The following is a 23822-nucleotide window of genomic DNA, read 5'->3' on the forward strand; positions in this document are numbered from 1 at the left end:
AGCCAACTATTAACCACTCGACCACAGTGGACAACCAGAGACATATTAACCACTCGACTACTGTGGACAACCAGAGACATATTAACCACTCGACTACTGTGGACAACCAGAGACATATTAACCACTCGACCACTGTGGACGACCAGAGACATATTAACCACTCGACTACTGTGGATAAACCAGATGACATAATTTAACCACTCGACTACTGTGGACAACCGGAGAGAACTTATGACCTATTAGAACATCTTAACCATTTGACCACTGTGGACGGCCAGAGACATATAACACTAACCACCAGAGACATATTAACCACTCGACTACTGTGGACGACCAGAGACATTTAACCACTCGACTACTGTGGACACCGGATAAACTTATGACCAAGACATTTAACCACTCGACTACTGTGGACGACCAGAGACATATTAACCACTCGACTACTGTGGACACCGAGGAACTAAACCAACTGACTACTGTGGACAACCAGAGACATATTAACCACTCGACCACTGTGGACAACCAGAGACATATTAACCACTCGACCACTGTGGACGACCGGAGACATATTAACCACTCGACTACTGTGGACAACCAGAGACATATTAACCACTCGACCACTGTGGACGACCAGAGACATATTAACCACTCGACTACTGTGGACGACCAGAGACATATTAACCACTCGACTACTGTGGACGACCAGAGACATATTAACCACTCGACTACTGTGGACGACCAGAGACATATTGACCACTCGACTACTGTGGACGACCAGAGACATATTAACCACTCGACTACTGTGGACGACCAGAGACATATTAACCACTCGACTACTGTGGACAACCAGAGACATATTAACCACTCGACCACTGTGGACAACCAGAGACATATTAACCACTCAACTACTGTGGACGACCATGCAGGGACATGGTAATCACTCGGGCACTGTGGATGACCAGGGACATATTGGCCACTCATCCAACGGCAGACGACCATGGACATGTTAACCACTCTACCACCACGGACGACAAGGGACATGATTACCACTTGACCACCGCGGACAACCAGGTATATATTAACCAATCAGCCACCGTAGACAAGTGACATTTTGACCAATCGGCCACTGCAGATCCAGATTGATTGTGATATGTATGGAGATGATAATGACAGTAAACTCTTTAGATAGTATTTTGTACTCCCACCAGTTTGTCAGAACTGAGATCAGCTGAGTCCAGTGGTGTAAGACGAATGGTATGTAGGGAAAATAATAACAGAGTCTGGTTTATTTATTTGTTTTATTGTAAGCTTCAGCAACAGATTGACATGTCAACAGTTTGTAACAATAGGTCTAAAACCGACACGGACACTATCACAGGTGTAAAAACACGGACAATAAGACTTCTGGTAATAATAGGTGTGACATTATATGTACAGGTGTGACAAAATATCAGATATTCTAACAGTACATCAAATATGTATTGATTTTATATAACATATTGGTATACAATCTCTGCCCACCTCTGTATAAAGACCACTTTATACAATAAAGATAATTTCATTCAGTTTTCCAAATGGCTGAACTCTTTTTGACCCGGAAATAAAACCCACTTTACTATATAAGACATATTTTCTTTCATATAACTAGATGGTCTTCATAGACAGATAGGCTTGACTGGATATTGATTGTTGGACAACATTTTGTGTTAATCCTCTGTGTAGAATAAATGTAAAGAAAGGGATGCTTCATGCCTGGTAACACAATAACTAATATTACATATTTATTTCTCAAATATAATGAAAAAAAGTTCAATGATTAACAGAAAAAATCTCCAGAGCAATTTAACTTTGATTGAGAAACAAAACTGTTCAGAGAAATAGAGCTTTCACATTTTTTCACTAATTTCGCAATCAGTTAATCGGCATAAAATTAACTCTACCCTAAATTTCTGAACAAGAAATATTGACAATTCAGCAAGACGTCCTCGCTATCAGTTACAGACTGTCACCTGTAGCAGTACATCAGTGGCGTGTTGGGAGTGATGGAAATGATCGGGCCCAAATCACCTCAACATCATTCTCAGTCTACCACAGATACAAGACGGGCGACGTATCGTAACATGGAGGAGGTTGTCTACTGACGTCTCCACTCTTGCCCTGACTTACGAAGTGGCGACGTATCGTAACATGGAGGAGGTTGTCTACTGACGTCTCCACTCTTGCCCTGACTTACGAAGTGCCCAACTGTTTTTCTATCCCACTTCATCATGTCGGTTGCATTAACTCATTCACCCCTGAAGACACATTTAGACTCCCCTAAATCAAAGACTAGACCAGTCCATCATGAAATTTCAGGGGTAAATGAATTAAGACAAAATTTGTAGACAGTGATGATATTGACTTCAGAATTTATTTTCCTGTTACATATTGTGTAACAAAAAAAGGCCATTTTCTTGCATGATTGAAATATTCTGAAACAATAGAATTCACCCCATTTTCTTTATTTTTATTGCCCTAATTGACACTTATTTGGTTATAGATAAACTATACACTTTTGAAATATTACCCTTACATTTAGATATCAACTTTACCAGCATGCACCTAAAATTTCAAAGGGGCTTTACAAATTTTTGGTTGCAGATCTGTTTAGGTCTTAACCAAAAACAAAATATTCAGCAGTAAATAAGTTACTGACCAGTTTAAATTATAATATAATGATAGTAGCAGAAAAAGTATTTTATATAAAACTGGAATTCATATCAAGTTAGGTTTACATTTAAAAGGGTAATATAATAATTTTGGAATTGTTACATATTAAATAGGGTATAATACTACATGTACAAAAATGTATATATTATCTACATGATAATTACACAGCGTAACTTGTCTAAGCTGGATATCACGGGGTATAACCAGGTTTTGAATTACACAGATTTTAATTACTGTAATTACACAGGTTTTAATTACTGTAATCACACAGGTTTTAATTTTAATTACAGTAATTACGCACAGGTTTTAATTACTCACACAGGTTTTAATCGTAATCACACAGGTTTTAATTACTGTAATTACACAGGTTTTAATTACTGTAATTACACAGGTTTTAATTACTGTAATTCACAGGTTTTAATTACTGTAATTACACAGGTTTTAATTACTGTAATTAATTATTGTGCTTTGAATGAAGAAGGCATTTGCCATACAATTTTGCCGGAATACACAGCGATTCAGATTAGACAAGGGCCGGTTTTGACAAGTTAATCCTTAAAAGAATAAATAATAACTTTATAATATAACAATAAATATCACTTATATATACACATCACATAGACATTAGGCCCCCCAAAAAATATGTATGTTTCAGGTACCCCTACCTACCCTAGTTTTTACTTCCAACCCTAGCTATTTTATCACACTTTTTCAAAACAAAAATGTTGTGTGTTCAGTTTTCAACTTAAATTTTTACGCATGCTTTAAGTTTATCCAGATAAGGCTCAATTACGAATATGGTAATGAGAAATAAAAGACTTCTAGACAGCCTAAATGCTGAAAGACAAATGACATGCATTATTAAATTACTTTGTAATATAGTGATAAAGCAACTCAACCCCTCCCCCACCCCTCCTAAAACATAAAATAAAAAAATAAAATAAAAAAAAATCGCGACCGACCTACCCTATTTTTTTCAGTCATGTAACTTGAAACATGCATATAATTTTTTTGGCCTTAACAAAACATTAACAAAGACAATTTATAACAAATATACCAAAGACACCAGTAAAATTTACATCTGGTGCCAGAGATAATCTATACACCTACTGGTAATCATTTCTTTTGTGACTACATTTTTTATTAGTACTATCTTATATTAGTAAATATTTGTTTTAGATACATGTATATGATTGGCTAAAACAATATTCCCCTTTATGTAACTAAATCCTAACAAGATAATTTTCAGTGCAAATATATATTTTGTCTTTGTATATTACTATTATCATGAATGAGTTATTTCCCTTGCTGAAAGTTATCGATTGTGAAGTCATAATTCTCCAAGATACATGACATTACACTGCCAAACACACAATCTCACAATCGATACCTACCTGCAAGAGTGGATAAATGCTTACCGGTAAAATGAAACGTGATTGCTTTCTTATAAATTTCTAATATAGAATGGTTATGGGAGTATAAGTCTGTGATACATTATATGTAATATTATACATGTATAATTGAATTAAATTTTGGCACTGAAAGATTTGTTATAGCTAACAACTTTGGCTTCATTATATACTTTTAAGTTACCATATGGTAAAATTATTATCCTCAAAACTGGTATAATGTTGTGTTATGGTGATTAATTATATATTTTTAACAACAAAGTATATTTCAGATAGAATAACAAGTAAAACATTAATCTTAGCCACCAGTAAGCAAATCTTTAAAATAATGTAAAATAAAAAAAACCTACTGATTTAGTCAATGTAATATAAAGATTTTGAAATATATTCATGCACATAAATGATGTCCTGGTGTTTTAAATTGTCCTGGTGTTTTAAATTGATTGTTATTTCACCAGTGACAACTTTTTGTGTTTTATAAATGTTTATAAAACTTTTACTTCAAAATTTTGAAGTTTGGTCATCAATCATATGAGTATTTTACATATACAGTTCAATATGATAAAAGATCATCGTAAAACAGGATAAATTCCTTTTGACTTCTGTGTCACGGCAAATGATGAACTGTTAGAGAAGCAATTTGTTGCTTTCAAAGTGCAGCACTATCAAGACAAATACGACATAAAGCAAGCGATGCACCAGACCGTGCGGCTCTAGTCATCTGGGGTTCTTACAGTTGATCCATTTTCTGATGTTGGATTCCTCGGGACAAGTTATACTGCAATGGATAAATAATTTATAATGCAAAATTTCATCCACATAAATGTATTCCCTTGATAGCTAAAACAAAGCTCCAATGGTATTCCCTGGATATCTATAAATAAATTTTAATGGAATTCCCTTGATATCCAAGATGACTTTTCAATGATATTCCCTTGATATCTATAAATATAATTTAATGGAATTCTCTTGACATCCAAGACAAATCTTCAATGGTATATTCCCTTGATGTCTAGAAATAAATCTTAATGATATTCCCTTGATATCTATAAATAAACTTTAATGGAATTCTCTTGATGTCCAAGACAAATCTTCAATGGTATATTCCCTTGATGTCTAGAAATAAATCTTAATGGTATTCCCTTGATATCTATAAATACTCTTCAATGGTAATGTCCCCTTTATTAAGATTAGATTTATAAATATGCTTGATAAATTCCTTTGTGTCAATATTCCTTTGATTTTGCTTCAAGTTTTCTCTAATGTCTACAAAAATATGATCTCTTCATTACAAATATTTATAACTTATCTGAAGGATAGTTATGTACGTTGTATTCCTTATAACTTTGTCACAGTCATTGACATAAATTTAACATTTTAGTAGGTTGAGAAATAGATTACTTCAAAAGTCACGGTGGACTGGGTGTAACAGAATGGAGATGTTAATTAATTAAGCAAGGAAACAGAAGTACGTAATTGACATACAGTATGGTAAATAATTTAATCCGTGTTCTCAGATTGTTAGTGTTTGTTAGCTTGTAGACATAGCAGTCTGAATGAAATAGATCCTTATTATCACTTTGTTTCATGGATAGTATGGCACCTTCCCGTCAGGGGTCACATTCTGGTGACCTTTTTACCCTCTATACTTCAGATCAAATGCATTTTTGTTACATGTACATCATCTGAAAACAACATGTTGTCCCAGCATGCATATCCATGTACATGTAGCTATATAGTTGTATTCTTTGGTTGTGATGACTACATATATGATGATTCTGACAGCCCTTGCAAATTATTTCACCACCTTTAAGAAATTTAGAGGTACACGTTTTAGTGGTTGAGATAATAGTATAGCACAGTATATCATCTGGTTCTTTAGAGCATCAGTCAGCCATGGCAAGAAAACCTGTGTGTGTAAATATCTACTATGTATATGTTAAAGAGTCAAAACTTTGCTTGGGAAACACACATTTAGTGAAAAAGATATTTTAAGACCTGTTCTATTAAGTTTTGGGAATAGATTGAATTGAAATCTTGAAATGCATGGTAACTAATAGATAAGGCTTAATAATCCTACTGCTGATAAACAATCTTGAAATGCATGGTAACTAATAGATAAGGCTTAATAATCCTACTACTGATAAACAAAGAAAAAAATATCAATACAAGACCCATAGTTATTTAAATTACATAAATAAAATCTATACAATTCACAAATATATTAAATGAAGACTTTTATTTGTATAGGAGTTGTATATTACCAAGTGTATGAGGTGTATGTAAAAAAACTGGTACATTTAAATATTACATATACCAATACATAACATCACCGAAATGATATATCATACATGTATAGTACATCATTTAACAATTAATCAATGTACCAATCATTTAGTTGTGATTGATTTCCATACTGTACCTGAAAGTTGTAGGCATAAAAGAGACCTGAAAATTTGTTTTAACATGAAAAAGAAGTAATACTAAGTAACATTTATCTATCTTGCATATTACAGAGTTATCTGCCTTTGCAGGTAGATATTGATTGTGACATCATGTGTTTGTAAGTGTAATATCAAACTTTTAAACGAAAACATTGAGTTTTGCTCACAAAACAATGACGTCACAAACATATATATCTTTGCATAAGGCAGTTAACTGTAAAATGCAAAAACAGAATACCCCCAACCTAATGAAACATTGCCAATATCGAACATTTTAATTATACAGTAAGATTTAATTTGATGTAAAACAAACAGCAGCAGTAATACTGGGATAAATTACATATTGATTTCTATGTCAGATAAACCTCTTTATTTCAAATTTGGCAGAACTGTTTTTAACTCATTCACCCCTGAATTTTTATTATGGACTGGTCTAAGCTTTGATTTAGAAGAGTCTAAATGTGCCTTCAGGGATAAATGAGTTTGACTTCTACTTAAATCCAAATAAATTTGAGTTGAGTTATTTTGGATAATTAAAGTGAACAGTCGGGCAAGGATGGCTAAATTCGGTAAAAATCCAGTATAATTTCTTATGAAATGGAAAAATAAAATTTCTCGTCAAAATCTGTCTGCGTACGAAGAAATTAATTTAAAGTATGGGAATTCTAAAACGTCCTCCCGGCTCAGTATGTGCGTGGTTACATTTCCACACAGACTCGCTTTCAATGCTTTCAACTTTTCTTTACTTTAATGGTCAGAACTGGGAAACTAAGCAGAACTTGACCGTCGTATTAATATATGAGAACTTTTGGAAGGCTAATGAACGCATTTAGACTGGTTTTCTTTGCCCTACTATTCACTTTAAGTAAAATTTGCCTTTAAATTATGTACCTAGTATTAATAGCCTGTATTTCATCATGATGTTTGCCTATGACGAGAAAATGTATGATTTGTAAAAAATTCAAATTAAACAAGCCTTATTGATCTTCACTTATTATATCAGTTTTAGATAAGGAGGTTTAACTGTTTACTATAGTCACAACAATCAACAATACTGAGATGTAGAGGCACATGTTTATAATAATTAACTATTTTAATTAAGGTAGATAATTGTAAATATACTTATTAATAAGCATTTGAGCTCTGATGGTAAATCAAATACAATATTCAAAATGCATCTAAACATTCTATTAGAAGAAAACGTTATTCAAATCATGGTCAAGTAATATTCCATTTTATTGCAACATAATATTCTAGAATAGTCAATATTCTTAATATTTAAAAAAAAAAATATTTCAAAGAATACAAATAGAGTTTAAATGTAAATGAGGTAGATATATCTAAGAATTCAATTAACATCCGAGGCAGCATATTAACAAAATGTGAAAATGTAAAGAGCAACAAGTATGTAACAACAATGCATACAATAATTACACAGGCATTAAAAATAAAATCCAAAGAAAAATTAAATAGATATTAACAAAAAATTACAAATGGATCATCAAAAAAGTAAGAGATGCAACTCCTGAGCCAGGTACTAAATGGTATATTCTAGGTTCGTCTGGTGATGCTGGTTGCGGACATGTTTTGGCCTAAGGCAGGCCGTCATCAGGGCACAGCTTACATGGTGTACAAATACCGCAGTACAGTATGACAATAGAGGTCACGTGATAACAACAATGCATCATGATGTCATAGATAAGTTGCTAAGGAAGTAACAGAAGAAATGTACCAATGGACTTTTACACTGCATGAGTTGTCTGCCCTTGAGAGTAGCTGATTCATTTATCATAATAATAGTACTATAAATCATACCTGCCAACAAGGGGAGATAACACTGTATAGCCCACTTAATAGAGAAGTTAAATATTGCCTTATTTGGAAATTTAATTATACCAGTATTTATTCTACAAAATATTATTGGTACATAATTTACTGTTACACTAATTATATTTTTTTGCATAACATATACCAGTTACTTCAAAAATAATTGCTAGTGAGGATGTTAAGTAATTTTCATTATATAGGCCTATATAAAAAAAACCCGAGAAAACAACATCTTAAATCAGTACAGTACTATTTTACAGTTTAAACTATCAATAATTATTTAAAATAAATACTAATAATATAATATTATGATAAACTACACAAACTTGAATTAGCTAACGGTACATTTTCATATACATGTACATGTATGTATCATGTTTTTTTTACCTACTCTTCTATCTTTTAATGGTATATATGAAATGATAAGATACAATTTATAACTAAATCTACAAAATTTATATGTATCTTGAAACAACACAATATAATATCAGCTATTTCACAACACATAATATTTCATTTTGATATGTTTATTATTTCCATGGCAACGATAAATGAAGGTTATTATATACACCAATCAGCAGAAAATTAATTCAATCTAATTGTATTTTATGTCTCAGCAAAATTTGTAACAAAGCACCAATAGCATAAGAATAAGCAGGTATTTGCTTTCGTTAATTTTAAGGATTAGATTATTAATATGGGCAAGACATGTGAGGGAGTAGACTTTTCTGATATTCACCCTCCATATAAGGATGGCGAATTCAACGCCCAATTTGTAAGGCAGTTGACAGGCATTGATTGAGCCTGCACCAAAACAACTTTATAGGTTCCAATGTCTACAGCTATTGTTTCAGCTAGGATATAAAATACTACCAAAAAAATCTAAAATCTTAGGACATATTAAATCATTTTTTTCAGTTCATTGAATTTTCCAGATCTAATAAAAAATAAATTTCTTTTATTGTTGAATCTGGTATTATATTTTATACCTATGTTAAATAGAAAAAAAAAATTACAAATTTAATTCAATAGAAAATATTATTTGCTGTATACAGGTCATTTGGATCTTGTTGGTATTTACTTTAAATTAAGAACGATGTAATATATGTAACATGTTATATAAAAATTGCAACATATGTAAACTGTAAAAATTTTAATTAAGTTACAATTTTGTCATATTTTAAAGTCTAACTAATTAATCAAAATGTATCTTCTTTCTTAAAGTTATGCAAATGATTATTGTTTGCTTCTGGTTTACTCTGATATAATGCTCACAACAAAAACTTATAGGGTAATTAAAATACAATAAAAGCCAGGTGTGCGGTAAGCCAGGTAGTGCACTAGGTGTTTTATGTGTACCAAACATTTATCAAGTTGCGTGTTTTTTTTGACATGAGGCTTTGCCTGTTAAATTAAAACAAATATATATATATGAAAATTGATGTTCTGCATAAATGAACATGAAGGAATGTAAAAAAAGGTCAATCATATGTATAGAAAATATCTGTACAGCACTTGAGAAAGCCATGTGTGTATAAGTACGATGTACCATATTTATCATGCAATGACCCTGTTTTTAAATCTTACTCTTCTGTCTTTGTAGATTACAGAGTTATCTCCCTTGTGGGTAGGTATTGATTGTCACATCACAAATTTGTGAGCAAAAAGTATGTCATTTTCTCAGAAAAATATGATGTTACACTCATTAAAACATATGATGTAACAATCAGTACCACACATTATAAGGCAGATAACTCTGTAATATGCAAAAAAAATCTTTATACACACATCATTGTTTTAATTCTGTGCCATAACATTAATAATAAGCTCATTATTTTTCCACTAAAAAAAAAAAAAAAATGAAAATCACCCCCACCCCTACCTCCCAAACATGTCTGTGGTCTATGTGTATCTGTTAGGGTTATTACAGAAACAAATATGGCAGATCGCTGTACAGAAGTAGAGATGTACAATAGATATATTTACACACTGACTGACAATGTGCGTTTGATCTCTGCCAAACACTGACTACCAAAAAGGAAGCTTGACCAATCAAATGTATGATAACATTTTCTGCTTGACCAATCAAATGTGAGGTAAAATTTCCACTTGACCAATCAAATAATAATTTTTTCATCTATGTCATGTAATCGTCCCATCATAAAGATTCTTTTTCACTCCTGATGTTTATGCCCAGAGGACCAATGATGAAAAAGAAAAAAATACATCTTCATGTGAAATGCTTGACCAACCAAATGCTTCAATACATTCTGTGTTGGATTGATAAGATTTGTAATGAATGAGAAATCAATGAAAGTTTTTCAGGGTAAGTTACACTGACATTGTAATAAACACCACTACGATTTCACACCGTTTTCACTGGTTACCATGGTAACAGTCACTGAATTGTTTGATTGATGTGTATGTTTATTCCTTCTTACAATACACTGATCATACAGACCCTATGCTTGTCATGAAAGCAACTAAGCTATACCCAGTATAATGCTCAATCAGGAATTGTATTACCACTATACTTATCCCACTACCAGTGACAAAATCCAGGTATATAATCAATGCATGGTGTTCAATTGAATGTATCTGACATAGCACCTCCTAATGATAGAGAAAGATGTTTGAGATAAAATCACCAGCCTCTGATTATAAGAATTAATGCCACTTGTTCCATTAAAAATTGCCAGATTTGTAGCTGGAATTCTGCAACTTTTTTTCTATTACTTTGATCCTCTTTGAAAAGTCCAGACTTCTGTTGATAGAAAATCTTCATTACAGATTATTTATGGCAAGCTGAACTTTATAAATCTGTTTGATCAAATGTCACTTTACTCTAACGTGCTTAATTTAACTAATAAATTACATGTATGTTTTCTTAAAAATATTGGTTTTCTTTCTAATCAACAATTTTCAAATGAGTTGGAATATATATGTATGAATATCGTAAATATTTCTTTGGGAAATTAGGACTAACTAAGTCTGCATAACATTCATAGATACATGTACTTGTACATTCAAATCTGCCTTAATGACCACTTGTATATATAATGACTACCTGTCTATAATGACCACCTGTCTATAACGACAGTTTCATTGAGGTCCCAAGCACTTTCATTATATATGAACTCTTACATAACGACCACTTGTACAATATGACCAATGACCAGCCAATGTTGCTAAGTCCCTTTGGTGTCTTTAATAGACAGGTTTGACTAAAGTATCTAGGTAACAGGAACTGGTGTCACCTTAAATGTAGGTCAAGGTGAAGTTTTCTGCTTAGGGACATTCATATGGCCTTCATATCTATAGTAAAATGATTTTGCTTTATTTCATATAAATTATTGATGAATTCGAACAGAAAAATATATCATATGCATGCCAGTAGCAATACTTGCTTTTTTGTCAATTGAACCTTTTCAGTAAAAGTTACATTGATAGGTTTTAATTGAACTTATAAGGCAACTATGAAAGCACCTGATATAAATGAACATGATGATTTCTTACAGTTATTGTATTATTTATAAGAACATGGAAGAACGTTTTTGGAAGCACCAATGGTTATATGGTTAGATTAATGAGCAACTATCAGCAGTGATTGAATGATGGCAAGATTCAATGTATGAAACTTGTTAATAGGAAGTCATAATATATCATAGGAAAGGAGATCAAGTGATCAAACCCAGGACCTCTGAACACTAGCCGGATGATCTACCGATTGAACTAGCTGGTCACCGATGATTGTCCCAGTCCCGCTTACACCGACATAGATAAAAATAATGCCATCATATCTGATATAGATAGAACGATCATATATGTATCCAAAAAAATCATTTCAAAGTTTTTGTAAATAGCATACCCATGTCTATAAATGAAACGCAGTAAAAAATACTTAACTTCTATAACAAGCAGTAGATTGATATGATAAGCCTTCTCCAACTAGTAACATTAGGTGATTGTGCCTAGCCCCAATTTTCTGTAGTGTCAATACGGTAAGGTTAAAGGTCAAAGGTCAAAGTATCAAACGTGTAATTTTCTACGTCAGATTGGAAACCAACACTTCTGACTCAAAACCACTTGTCGGGCAAACACTCAGTTCTCGTAAATGTCGGCCATCAACTGATCATTGTTTAACTGTACATGTAAATTATATCATTATTGTCGTAACAGCCAAATCAATATGGTGGTCTACGCGTGTCAATTAAAGGTCTGCCTGCTGACATTGCATGACTGCATGCTGCAAACCATTTTCTGTCAAATGTGCACTTACTGTGAATGTAGCAAAGTTTGATAGCATTACGCTGCTAGACATTATCTAAGATTAGTGGTTTAGAGAGCTGCTGTAAGAAGTGGCATAAACTTTGTCTTAACTAAAGCATTGGATTAACTATATAAATCTATACTATATGAAAGAAAAATACTGATTGTCTAAAATGTTGTAAAATTTGAACTCCACACAAAAATTTTACCTCAAAAACAGAATCAACTTTACCTTCCCATTTGTTGGTAGTCAGTGTCTGGCTAAATCATTTCAAAGTTGTGATGTTATAAATTTTATGCATATAAATCAAACAAAAATTACAGAAATGTCTAAAAGCAGTTTGCACACTGGAACTGAATTCACTGGAAGCACATCCTTGGTCATACTAGGGTTTCGGGTGCATACATATTATAAGCAATTCGTACATTTCTCACGCGTCGCACCAGAGTCCCAATGTCAGTCATACACGGAACATTCCGGGGGGATTTTGGCGATCTTGGACAATCGTCGTAGTGGTCCGAACCAAGCTGACGCTTTGGAGACCGTGGGGCATCATTGTCGTCCATCTGTGTCCGAGGGTTGGACATCGGCTGACGTGTGACATCAGGAAGGTCCACATGTAATGGAGCGTCGATGAAATCGGAGAAGATAATTGGGTCATCTACAGGGGTCTTTAGGAAATCATTGATATACTTACTGTTTCCAGGGAAGCACAAGGAAAGAAGAAAATATTAGTAAAATGTAGATAAGATGTTGAATTAAAACTAGAAAGTTACATATTGCGGTTCATTTCATTTGTTCTGGTGATTCATGTAAAATTTAAAATGGCACATGGCTAATTATTACATATGTATATTTTCTAAATTGTTCCATTTTTCATTTTTTTTTTTTTACATCATTTCAGGTATTTCATTAATAAGATGACATCATTTGTGGATGTTTAAATTAATTCATTCTACATGTATTTAAAAAAAAAAAAAACATTTTCACACTATCTACCCGGAAATTCAATTTTGCTTTTTCCCCACATAACATTTAATTGTAGTTTACCATCTTGGAAGTGTTTGCTTTCCTGAAATTTCAGCTGCCTAAAACTGTGCAAGTTGGTTTTTTAGTATTTCTAATGATCTAAAAAAGGCAAATGTACAGTAGAGCATTATAAAGGTCAATGAAATAAATTTCTACCTTTGTGGGAATCAATTAATTTAATTATCAAATCATTTAAGTTGTTTACCGAGTCTGTAGCAATTCCCTGGTGATTGCATTTATGTACCTAATATCATATACACTATATTATATCTTTATTAGACTCCCACAGAAAAGACTGCCCTATAGACTTGCCAACAAAAATCGATTCTGACCAATAATCAAGGTTATAGCAAGGAGAAAATGGCAGAACATCATATTATCTTAAATCGCCAGATCTCCACTTCATGTCTTCTGAAGATGAACCGTTATATATTTTGTAATTGGATTACTGAAGAAGCATTGTGCTTATGGTATTAGGACTTGTTGCTCCTATTTTATACATGTGTAGCTTTTAGTTTTATAGGGCTGTGGTGAGATTTCATTATAAAAGATATGTTACATTATACATACATGTGTATTGATACGGCCATACATTGTACTGATAATTTCTGAGACATACACTACTCCCAAAGGAAAAGACTCAACATAAAGATTAAAAATATATTTCTGTATCATTTTAAAAGAAGGGTAAGACTCTGATAAAATAATTGAAAATTCTTCAATGTTGAAATATATATTAGTTAAACTCAATAGAGTACTTTCCAGAATCGGAAATTATATTACTTCCAAGATCTGATAAAAAAAAATATTGTGAAATCATTTCTAGAGCTTATTAGTGTTGATATTCCTTCTAGACCTCAATGTAGTAGTAGTTCATACTCACTTCTAGAGCCCAAATACAACAACAATGTTGACACTTCTAGTGTCCAAATACAACAACAATGTTGTCACTTCTAGTGTCCAAATACAACAACAATGTTGACACTTCTAGAGCCCAAATACAACAACAATGTTGACACTTCTAGTGTCCAAATACAACAACAATGTTGACACTTCTAGTGTCCAAATACAACAACAATGTTGTCACTTCTAGTGTCCAAATACAACAACAATGTTGTCACTTCTAGTGTCCAAATACAACAACAATGTTGTCACTTCTAGTGTCCAAATACAACAACAATGTTGTCACTTCTAGAGCCCAAATACAACAACAATGTTGACACTTCTAGAGCCCAAATACAACAACAATGTTGACACTTCTAGTGTCCAAATACAACAACAATGTTGACACTTCTAGTGTCCAAATACAACAACAATGTTGACACTTCTAGTGTCCAAATACAACAACAATGTTGACACTTCTAGAGCCCAAATACAACAACAATGTTGACACTTCTAGAGCCCAAATACAACAACAATGTTGACACTTCTAGTGTCCAAATACAACAACAATGTTGACACTTCTAGTGTCCAAATACAACAACAATGTTGTCACTTCTAGAGCCCAAATACAACAACAATGTTGACACTTCTAGAGCCCAAATACAACAACAACAATGTTGACACTTCTAGAGCCCAAATACAACAACAACAATGTTGACACTTCTAGAGCCCAAATACAACAACAACAATGTTGACACTTCTAGAGCCCAAATACAACAACAACAATGTTGACACTTCTAGAGCCCAAATACAACAACAACAATGTTGTCACTTCTAGAGCCCAAATAACAACAACAATGTTGACACTTCTAGAGCCCAAATACAACAACAATGTTGACACTTCTAGTGTCCAAATACAACAACAATGTTGACACTTCTAGAGCCCAAATACAACAACAATGTTGACACTTCTAGTGTCCAAATACAACAACAATGTTGACACTTCTAGTGTCCAAATACAACAACAATGTTGTCACTTCTAGTGTCCAAATACAACAACAATGTTTACACTTCTAGAGCCCAAATACAACAACAATGTTGTCACTTCTAGAGCCCAAATACAACAACAATGTTGACACTTCTAGTGTCCAAATACAACAACAATGTTGTCACTTCTAGTGTCCAAATACAACAACAATGTTGTCACTTCTAGAGCCTAAATACAACAACAATGTTGTCACTTCTAGAGTCCAAATACAACAACAATGTTGACACTTCTAGTGTCCAAATACAACAACAATGTTGTCACTTCTAGTGTCCAAATACAACAACAACAATGTTGTCACTTCTAGAGCCTAAATACAACAACAATGTTGACATTTCTAGTGTCCAAATACAACAACAATGTTGACACTTCTAGTGTCCAAATACAACAACAATGTTGACACTTCTAGTGTCCAAATACAACAACAATGTTGACACTTCTAGTGTCCAAATACAACAACAATGTTGACACTTCTAGTGTCCAAATACAACAACAATGTTGACACTTCTAGAGCCCAAATACAACAACAATGTTGACACTTCTAGTGTCCAAATACAACAACAATGTTGACACTTCTAGTGTCCAAATACAACAACAATGTTGTCACTTCTAGTGTCCAAATACAACAACAATGTTGTCACTTCTAGAGCCTAAATACAACAACAATGTTGTCACTTCTAGAGCCCAAATACAACAAGGTTGACACTTCTAGAGCCCAAATACAACAACAATGTTGACACTTCTAGAGCCCAAATACAACAACAATGTTGTCACTTCTAGAGCCCAAATACAACAACAACATCGTCACTTCTAGAGCCTAAATACAACAACAATGTTGACACTTCTAGAGCCCAAATACAACAACAATGTTGTCACTTCTAGAGCCCAAATACAACAACAATGTTGTCACTTCTAGAGCCCAAATACAACAACAACATCGTCACTTCTAGAGCCTAAATACAACAACAATGTTGACACTTCTAGAGCCTAAATACAACAACAATGTTGTCACTTCTAGAGCCCAAATACAACAACATTGTTGACACTTCTAGTGTCAAAATACAACAACAATGTTGACACTTCTAGAGCCCAAATACAACAACAACATCATCACTTCTAGAGCCTAAATACAACAACAATGTTGACACTTCTAGAGCCTAAATACAACAACAATGTTGACACTTCTAGTGTCGAAATACAACAACAATGTTGACACTTCTAGAGCCTAAATACAACAACAATGTTGACACTTCTAGTGCCCAAATACAACAACATTGTTGACACTTCTAGTGTCCAAATACAACCACACTGTTTGACACTTCTATAGCCCAAATACAACAACAATGTTGACACTTCTATAGCCTAAATACAACAAAAACAATGTTGACAATTCTAGAGCCCAAATACAACAACAACAATGTTGACACTTCTAGAGCCCAAATACAACAACAACAATGTTGACACTTCTAGTGTCCAAATACAACAACAACAATGTTGACACTTCTAGTGTCCAAATACAACAACAATGTTGTCACTTCTAGTGTCCAAATACAACAACAATGTTGACACTTCTAGTGTCCAAATACAACAACAATGTTGACACTTCTAGAGCCCAAATACAACAACAATGTTGACACTTCTAGAGCCCAAATACAACAACAATGTTGACACTTCTAGAGCCCAAATACAACAACAATGTTGTCACTTCTAGAGCCCAAATACAACAACAATGTTGTCACTTCTAGAGCCCAAATACAACAACAATGTTGACACTTCTAGAGCCAAATAAATACAACAACAATGTTGTCACTTCTAGAGCCCAAATACAACAACAATGTTGTCACTTCTAGAGCCCAAATACAACAACAATGTTGTCACTTCTAGAGCCCAAATACAACAACAATGTTGTCACTTCTAGAGCCCAAATACAACAACAATGTTGACACTTCTAGAGCCCAAATACAACAACAATGTTGTCACTTCTAGAGCCCAAATACAACAACAATGTTGACACTTCTAGAGCCAAATACAACAATTGCCCAAATACAACAACAAGGTTGACACTTCTAGAGCCCAAATACAACAACAATGTTGACACTTCTAGAGCCCAAAATACAACAAGATGTTGACACTTCTAGAGCCCAAATACAACAACAAGGTTGACACTTCTAGAGCCCAAATACAACAACAATGTTGACACTTCTAGAGCCAAATACAACAACAATGTTGACACTTCTAGAGCCCAAATACAACAACAAGGTTGACACTTCTAGAGCTCAAATACAATAACGGAATGTTGACAATTCTAGAGCCCAAATACAACAACAACATCGTCACTTCTAGAGCCTAAATACAACAACAATGTTGACACTTCTAGAGCCCAAATACAACAACAATGTTGACACTTCTAGAACCCAAATACAATAACAATGTTGACACTTCTAGAGCCCAAATACAACAACAATGTTGACACTTCTAGAACCCAAATACAACAATGTTGACACTTCTAGAGCCCAAATACAACAACAATGTTGACACTTCTAGAGCCCAAATACAACAATGTTGACACTTCTAGAGCCCAAATACAACAACAATGTTGACACTTCTAGAGCCTAAATACAACAACAATGTTGACACTTCTAGAGCCCAAATACAACAACAATGTTGACACTTCTAGAGCCCAAATACAACGACAATGTTGACACTTATAGAGCCCAAATACAACAAACAATGTTGACACTTCTAGTGCCTAAATACAACAACAATGTTGACACTTCTAGAGCCCAAATACAACAACAACAATGTTGACACTTCTAGAGCCCAAATACAACAACTATGTTGACACTTCTAGAGCCCAAATACAACAACAACAATGTTGACACTTCTAGAGCCCAAATACAACAACTATGTTGACACTTCTAGTGCCCAAATACAACAACAACAATGTTGACACTTCTAGTGTCCAAATAAAACAACAACAATGTTGTCACTTCTAGAGCCCAAATGCAACAACAACAATGTTGACACTTCTAGTGTCCAAATACAACAACAACAATGTTGACACTTCTAGTGTCCAAATACAACAACAACAATGTTGTCACTTCTAGAGCCCAAATACAACAACAAGGTTGACACTTCTAGAGCCCAAATACAACAACAATGTTGACACTTCTAGAGCCCAAATACAACAACAATGTTGACACTTCTAGAGCCCAAATACAACAACAACATCGTCATTCTAGAGCCTAAATACAACAACAATGTTGACACTTCTAGAGCCTAAATACAACAAACAATGTTGTCACTTCTAGAACCCAAATACAACAACAATGTTGACACTTCTAGAGCCCAAATACAACAACAATGTTGACACTTCTAGAACCCAAATACAATAACAATGTTGACACTTCTAGAGCCCAAATACAACAACAATGTTGACACTTCTAGAGCCCAAATACAACAACAATGTTGACACTTCTAGAACCCAAATACAACAACAATGTTGACACTTCTAGAACCCAAATACAATAACAATGTTGACACTTCTAGAGCCCAAATACAACAACAATGTTGACACTTCTAGAGCCTAAATACAACAACAATGTTGTCACTTCAAGAACCCAAATACAACAACAATGTTGACACTTCTAGAGCCCAAATACAACAACAATGTTGTCACTTCTAGAGCCCAAATACAACAATGTTGACACTTTTAGAGCCCAAATACAACAACAATGTTGACACTTCTAGAGCCCAAATACAACAACAATGTTGACACTTCTAGAGCCCAAATACAACAAGGTTGACACTTCTAGAGCCCAAATACAACAACAAGGTTGACACTTCTAGAGCCCAAATACAACAACAATGTTGACACTTCTAGAGCCCAAATACAACAAGATTGACACTTCTAGAGCCCAAATACAACAACAAGGTTGACACTTCTAGAGCCCAAATACAACAACAATGTTGACACTTCTAGAGCCCAAATACAACAAGGTTGACACTTCTAGAGCCCAAATACAACAACAAGGTTGACACTTCTAGAGCTCAAATACAATAACGGAATGTTGACAATTCTAGAGCCCAAATACAACAACAACATCGTCACTTCTAGAGCCTAAATACAACAACAATGTTGACACTTCTAGAGCCCAAATACAACAACAATGTTGACACTTCTAGAACCCAAATACAATAACAATGTTGACACTTCTAGAGCCCAAATACAACAACAATGTTGACACTTCTAGAACCCAAATACAACAATGTTGACACTTCTAGAGCCCAAATACAACAACAATGTTGACACTTCTAGAGCCCAAATACAACAATGTTGACACTTCTAGAGCCCAAATACAACAACAATGTTGACACTTCTAGAGCCTAAATACAACAACAATGTTGACACTTCTAGAGCCCAAATACAACAACAATGTTGACACTTCTAGAACCCAAATACAATAACAATGTTGACACTTCTAGAGCCCAAATACAACGACAACAATGTTGTCACTTCTAGAGCCCAAATACAACAACAATGTTGACACTTCTAGTGTCCAAATACAACAACAATGTTGACACTTCTAGAACCCAAATACAATAACAATGTTGACAATTCTGGAGCTCAAATACAATAACGGAATGTTGACAATTCTAGAGCTCAAATACAATAATGGAATGTTGATACTTCTATAGCCCAAATACAACAACATTATTGACGCTTCTAGACCCAAATATAACCACAATGTTGACACTTCTAGACCCAAATATAACCACAATGTTGACGCTTCTAGACCCAAATATAACCACAATGTTGACACTTCTAGACCCAAATATAACCACAATGTTGACACTTCTAGACCCAAATATAACCACAATGTTGACACTTCTAGACCCAAATATAACCACAATGTTGACACTTCTAGAACCCAAATACAACAATAATGTTGACACTTCTAGAACCCAAATACAACAATAATGTTGACACTTCTAGAGCCAAAACACAACAAAAATGTTGTCACTTCTAGAGCACAACTGTTAGAGTAAACAAAACAACAACTACACCATGTCTAAGCCCCAATACCAACACCAGAGATCCCTTAAAGCCACATTATATCAAAACAAAAGCTAGTTCCCCTTGTAGAGCCCAAAATCTTTACTAGTAACTGAATAGTAAAACACCTTAAAAGGTTTTTTCTAGAACCCTAATACATCAAAATATTGAAACCTCCTTCTAAAGGCTAATACAACAACTGCCAATATTGAAACCCCTTAAGGAAAACCAACACAGTTTTAGCTATATTGACTTGATCCCCTGATAGACCCCCAAAACAACAACTGCAAAGTTGAAATTCAGAGCCAATACAACAAGAGTGCTTTAGGAAACATACCTTGATCTTAAGATCTTTCTAGAATCCCAAGTTTATGACATTAATATTGGAATGCACCCATTTAGGGCCTTATTATTGAACTGCATTTTATTATAAAGCTAATCTCTTTCGAGTGCGTTTTACTTTTGTAAATTTTGCTTTTAAAGTAAATTAAGTTTATCTCCGTGAATTAAAACCTCTCCATGTATTTTAATGTATTTCCGTTAATTTTTAAATCCGCAAAAATAAATATTCCCGAATTAGTATTGAAATGGAAATCGCGAAATTTAAAATCTGCGAAAGGAAGATGGTTTACAGAACCTTTTAAAATTAGATTTCAATGCTATTACAGACCTGTCATCCCCCTTTAGAGCCCCATTGCAATGACAGAAATGTTGAAACGGCCATTGGAAACTATCAATGAGCCAATCGTACAAACAGTGTAGTGGAATTCTATTGTTATGTATAGATCCCTTGGGGTCCCTGGGCGGTGGTCGTTGGGATATTACAAGAGGTTTATTTCCGACTGGATTCAGTTCAATCCTTGGGGAAATCTAGTATATTGAATCATGAGGAAACATCACATTGTCAATTTAACATTGGAAAACTGAGGAATCACAATGTTCAATGCTTCGTGATTCTATGTGACACGAGATAGAGTAGGTCATTATGACAGGGACGATTCATATCGTTGAAGTAATTTGATAAATTGACATTAGTGATTATGTATCATGACAACGAGCTATGTTTGAAATGAATTCGGCATTTCAGTGCAAGTGAAAATTAATAAGTCCGGTGATAATTTCAGAAAATAAACATTACACTTCAGCAGAAATGACATTTACCAGGTGTACCGGGCTGATGAAGGTGAAATTTTCTCATTTTACGTTTTTGATTAGAGTGCAGTATTTACCTAGAGCATGTCCTTAAGGTATTTTTATCTGATAACATCAAGATTCAATACTGATAATATGCTATGTTTAATTCTAATTCTCGATAATTGTCTAGAGGGTTTTTTTTCATGGGGGAAGAGGAGGGGGGTGGGGCGTGGTGGTAGGAAAGCTCAACAATTATGACACTTTGTCCAATTTTCCACTTTATATTTTTTTTATTATGCTTTAGGAACATGAAATTATATTTACTTCTATGGTTCTATAAATGTCAAACTAATTATAAGTTGGTGTTTTATCAGACGATTTAACATTGATAAAGCTAGTATTAGTGTAGGCTATAGACTGTTAGTGATGAATCAATTAACATCAGCAAAGGTTAATTTTCCTTTTCTTATATGGAAGCTATTTCTGTAATAAATGTAATTCTTTTCTTTTCAGCACTTATTCTAAACTTACATCATGCTGATGTCTCCATAATTTATGATATTAAGTACTAAGGAATTGATCTTGGCCAAGTACCTACGTAGTCATTCAGTCCTATAATACTTTAATCCATTCTTCCAGCTACAAACCCAAATTACTGTTAATTGTTTATGACTGACAAAAGACAATAAGAAAAGACAGGTGACACACAGATTTTGGCTTTGCTAGAAGTCAGCTGACATTCAATTCTAAGCTCCAAAGATGTGATGTATTTTGTAAGGTTTTTTAAACACCCTCTTCTTTCTTTCATGGCCATGAAATCTAGCAAATTCCATTTCAACACAATGAAGTCAGCTAGAAAATAAATTTTCATGTATTGGGGATCAGATATTTGAAGGTTAACTGTCAGTTAGATAATATTAGATTTGCATTGATAAAATTTCATGAATCTATTCACCTGTACTTTAATAATGAAAATTGAAAAATGACTCGCACACTGAAGAAATTTACATATTATTCGGAGATCCTCAAATGTGTATTTAATAAAACAATTCTTATAACTAGAAATTATCATATGATAATTTTGATATCACACCCTTTATCAGTCTGTGACTGTGATATCAGCCAAAGGGCTGCGGTGACGGTGAAATAATCTTTAAATAATTGTGTGCGACTGAATTCATTGTTGCCATCATTACAATAATGTACAATTTATATGCATTTTCTGTTATTTTTGACCTCCATAGTTTGCTTATAGTAGTCTACAGGAGATACAATTTATCAAATTTTATCATGGATTGTTTCATAAAAATTTAACATCAAATGAATTAGTTTTCATATAGCTACTACGTACAAACATGCAGTTTACATAAGGGTACAGTTATAGTGATAAAACAACTCAAAAAGAAACAGAACGAAAAGAAAGAGTCAATATATATCTTTATTATCAACAACATTATCTATTAGATATATATACACATGTAACACAAAAAAATTTTATAACATGCATATTCATTAAATAATTTCTCTCATGCGTATTCATGAACCTATAACTTTGTATATTCATGAACCTATCACACTATTAATGGGTTTGTGTTATGCCAGGGTTAATACATTTCCCGATTGTCACTTATAACACATGGAAATTTTTAACATATCAATTATAAAAAAAATGATTAGTAATGAGACCAATTCACATACTACATGATATCTGTTAATGTTGGTGGGGGACTATTGTTTCTATTTCTACTTTGCATATTACAGAGTTAGCTTCCCTGCGGGTATAGGTGTCAGTTTTTCACTTGTTATTGTGAGCGCAATCCACGTCATTTTCTCCCAAAAGTATGACATTACGCCTGCAAAAACATGATGTCACAATCAATACCTACCCGCAAGGGCAGATATCTCTATAATATGCAAATACAGAATTGGTGATGGAATGACGTTCAAAGGTGATATCCCACACTAATGTCATTTCAGCAGGAAGATTATTCAAAGACTAACGTTTCATTACCACTGG

General features: G+C 33.7%; 2 protein-coding genes across 3 annotated transcripts in view; one reads left to right on the plus strand and one right to left on the minus strand.

Moving 5' to 3' along the window:
* The first annotated feature begins 379 nt into the window (after nt 1-379).
* On the plus strand, nt 380-937 carry LOC138334518 (uncharacterized protein PF3D7_1120600-like). The gene has a single exon (XM_069283177.1). It carries the CDS (start codon nt 380-382, stop codon nt 935-937), a length of 558 nt encoding a protein of 185 aa, XP_069139278.1.
* Nucleotides 938-4546: 3609 nt separating this feature from the next.
* Nucleotides 4547-23822, minus strand: part of LOC138335177 (nicotinamide/nicotinic acid mononucleotide adenylyltransferase 1-like) — a 42698-nt gene continuing 23422 nt past the window's right edge. Inside the window, exons 9-10 of one of the 2 annotated variants that reach the window (XM_069284147.1) lie at nt 13085-13355; nt 4547-4896 (exon numbers count right to left, since the gene is read on the minus strand). In XM_069284147.1, the coding sequence (XP_069140248.1) occupies nt 4849-4896; nt 13085-13355 (319 nt within the window). In that variant the 3' untranslated portion in view covers nt 4547-4848. The remainder of the gene's footprint in view (nt 4897-13084; nt 13356-23822) is intronic. The other variant, XM_069284148.1, reaches the window with a different exon arrangement.

This window comes from Argopecten irradians, chromosome 11, assembly GCF_041381155.1.
Source record: "Argopecten irradians isolate NY chromosome 11, Ai_NY, whole genome shotgun sequence".
NCBI classification, from domain to species: Eukaryota; Metazoa; Mollusca; class Bivalvia; order Pectinida; family Pectinidae; genus Argopecten; species Argopecten irradians.

Excerpts from the sequence above, each read along its gene's own strand:
- LOC138334518 (XM_069283177.1), top strand. The coding sequence starts at position 380 with ATGACCAAGACATTTAACCACTCGACTACTGTGGACGACCAGAGACAT.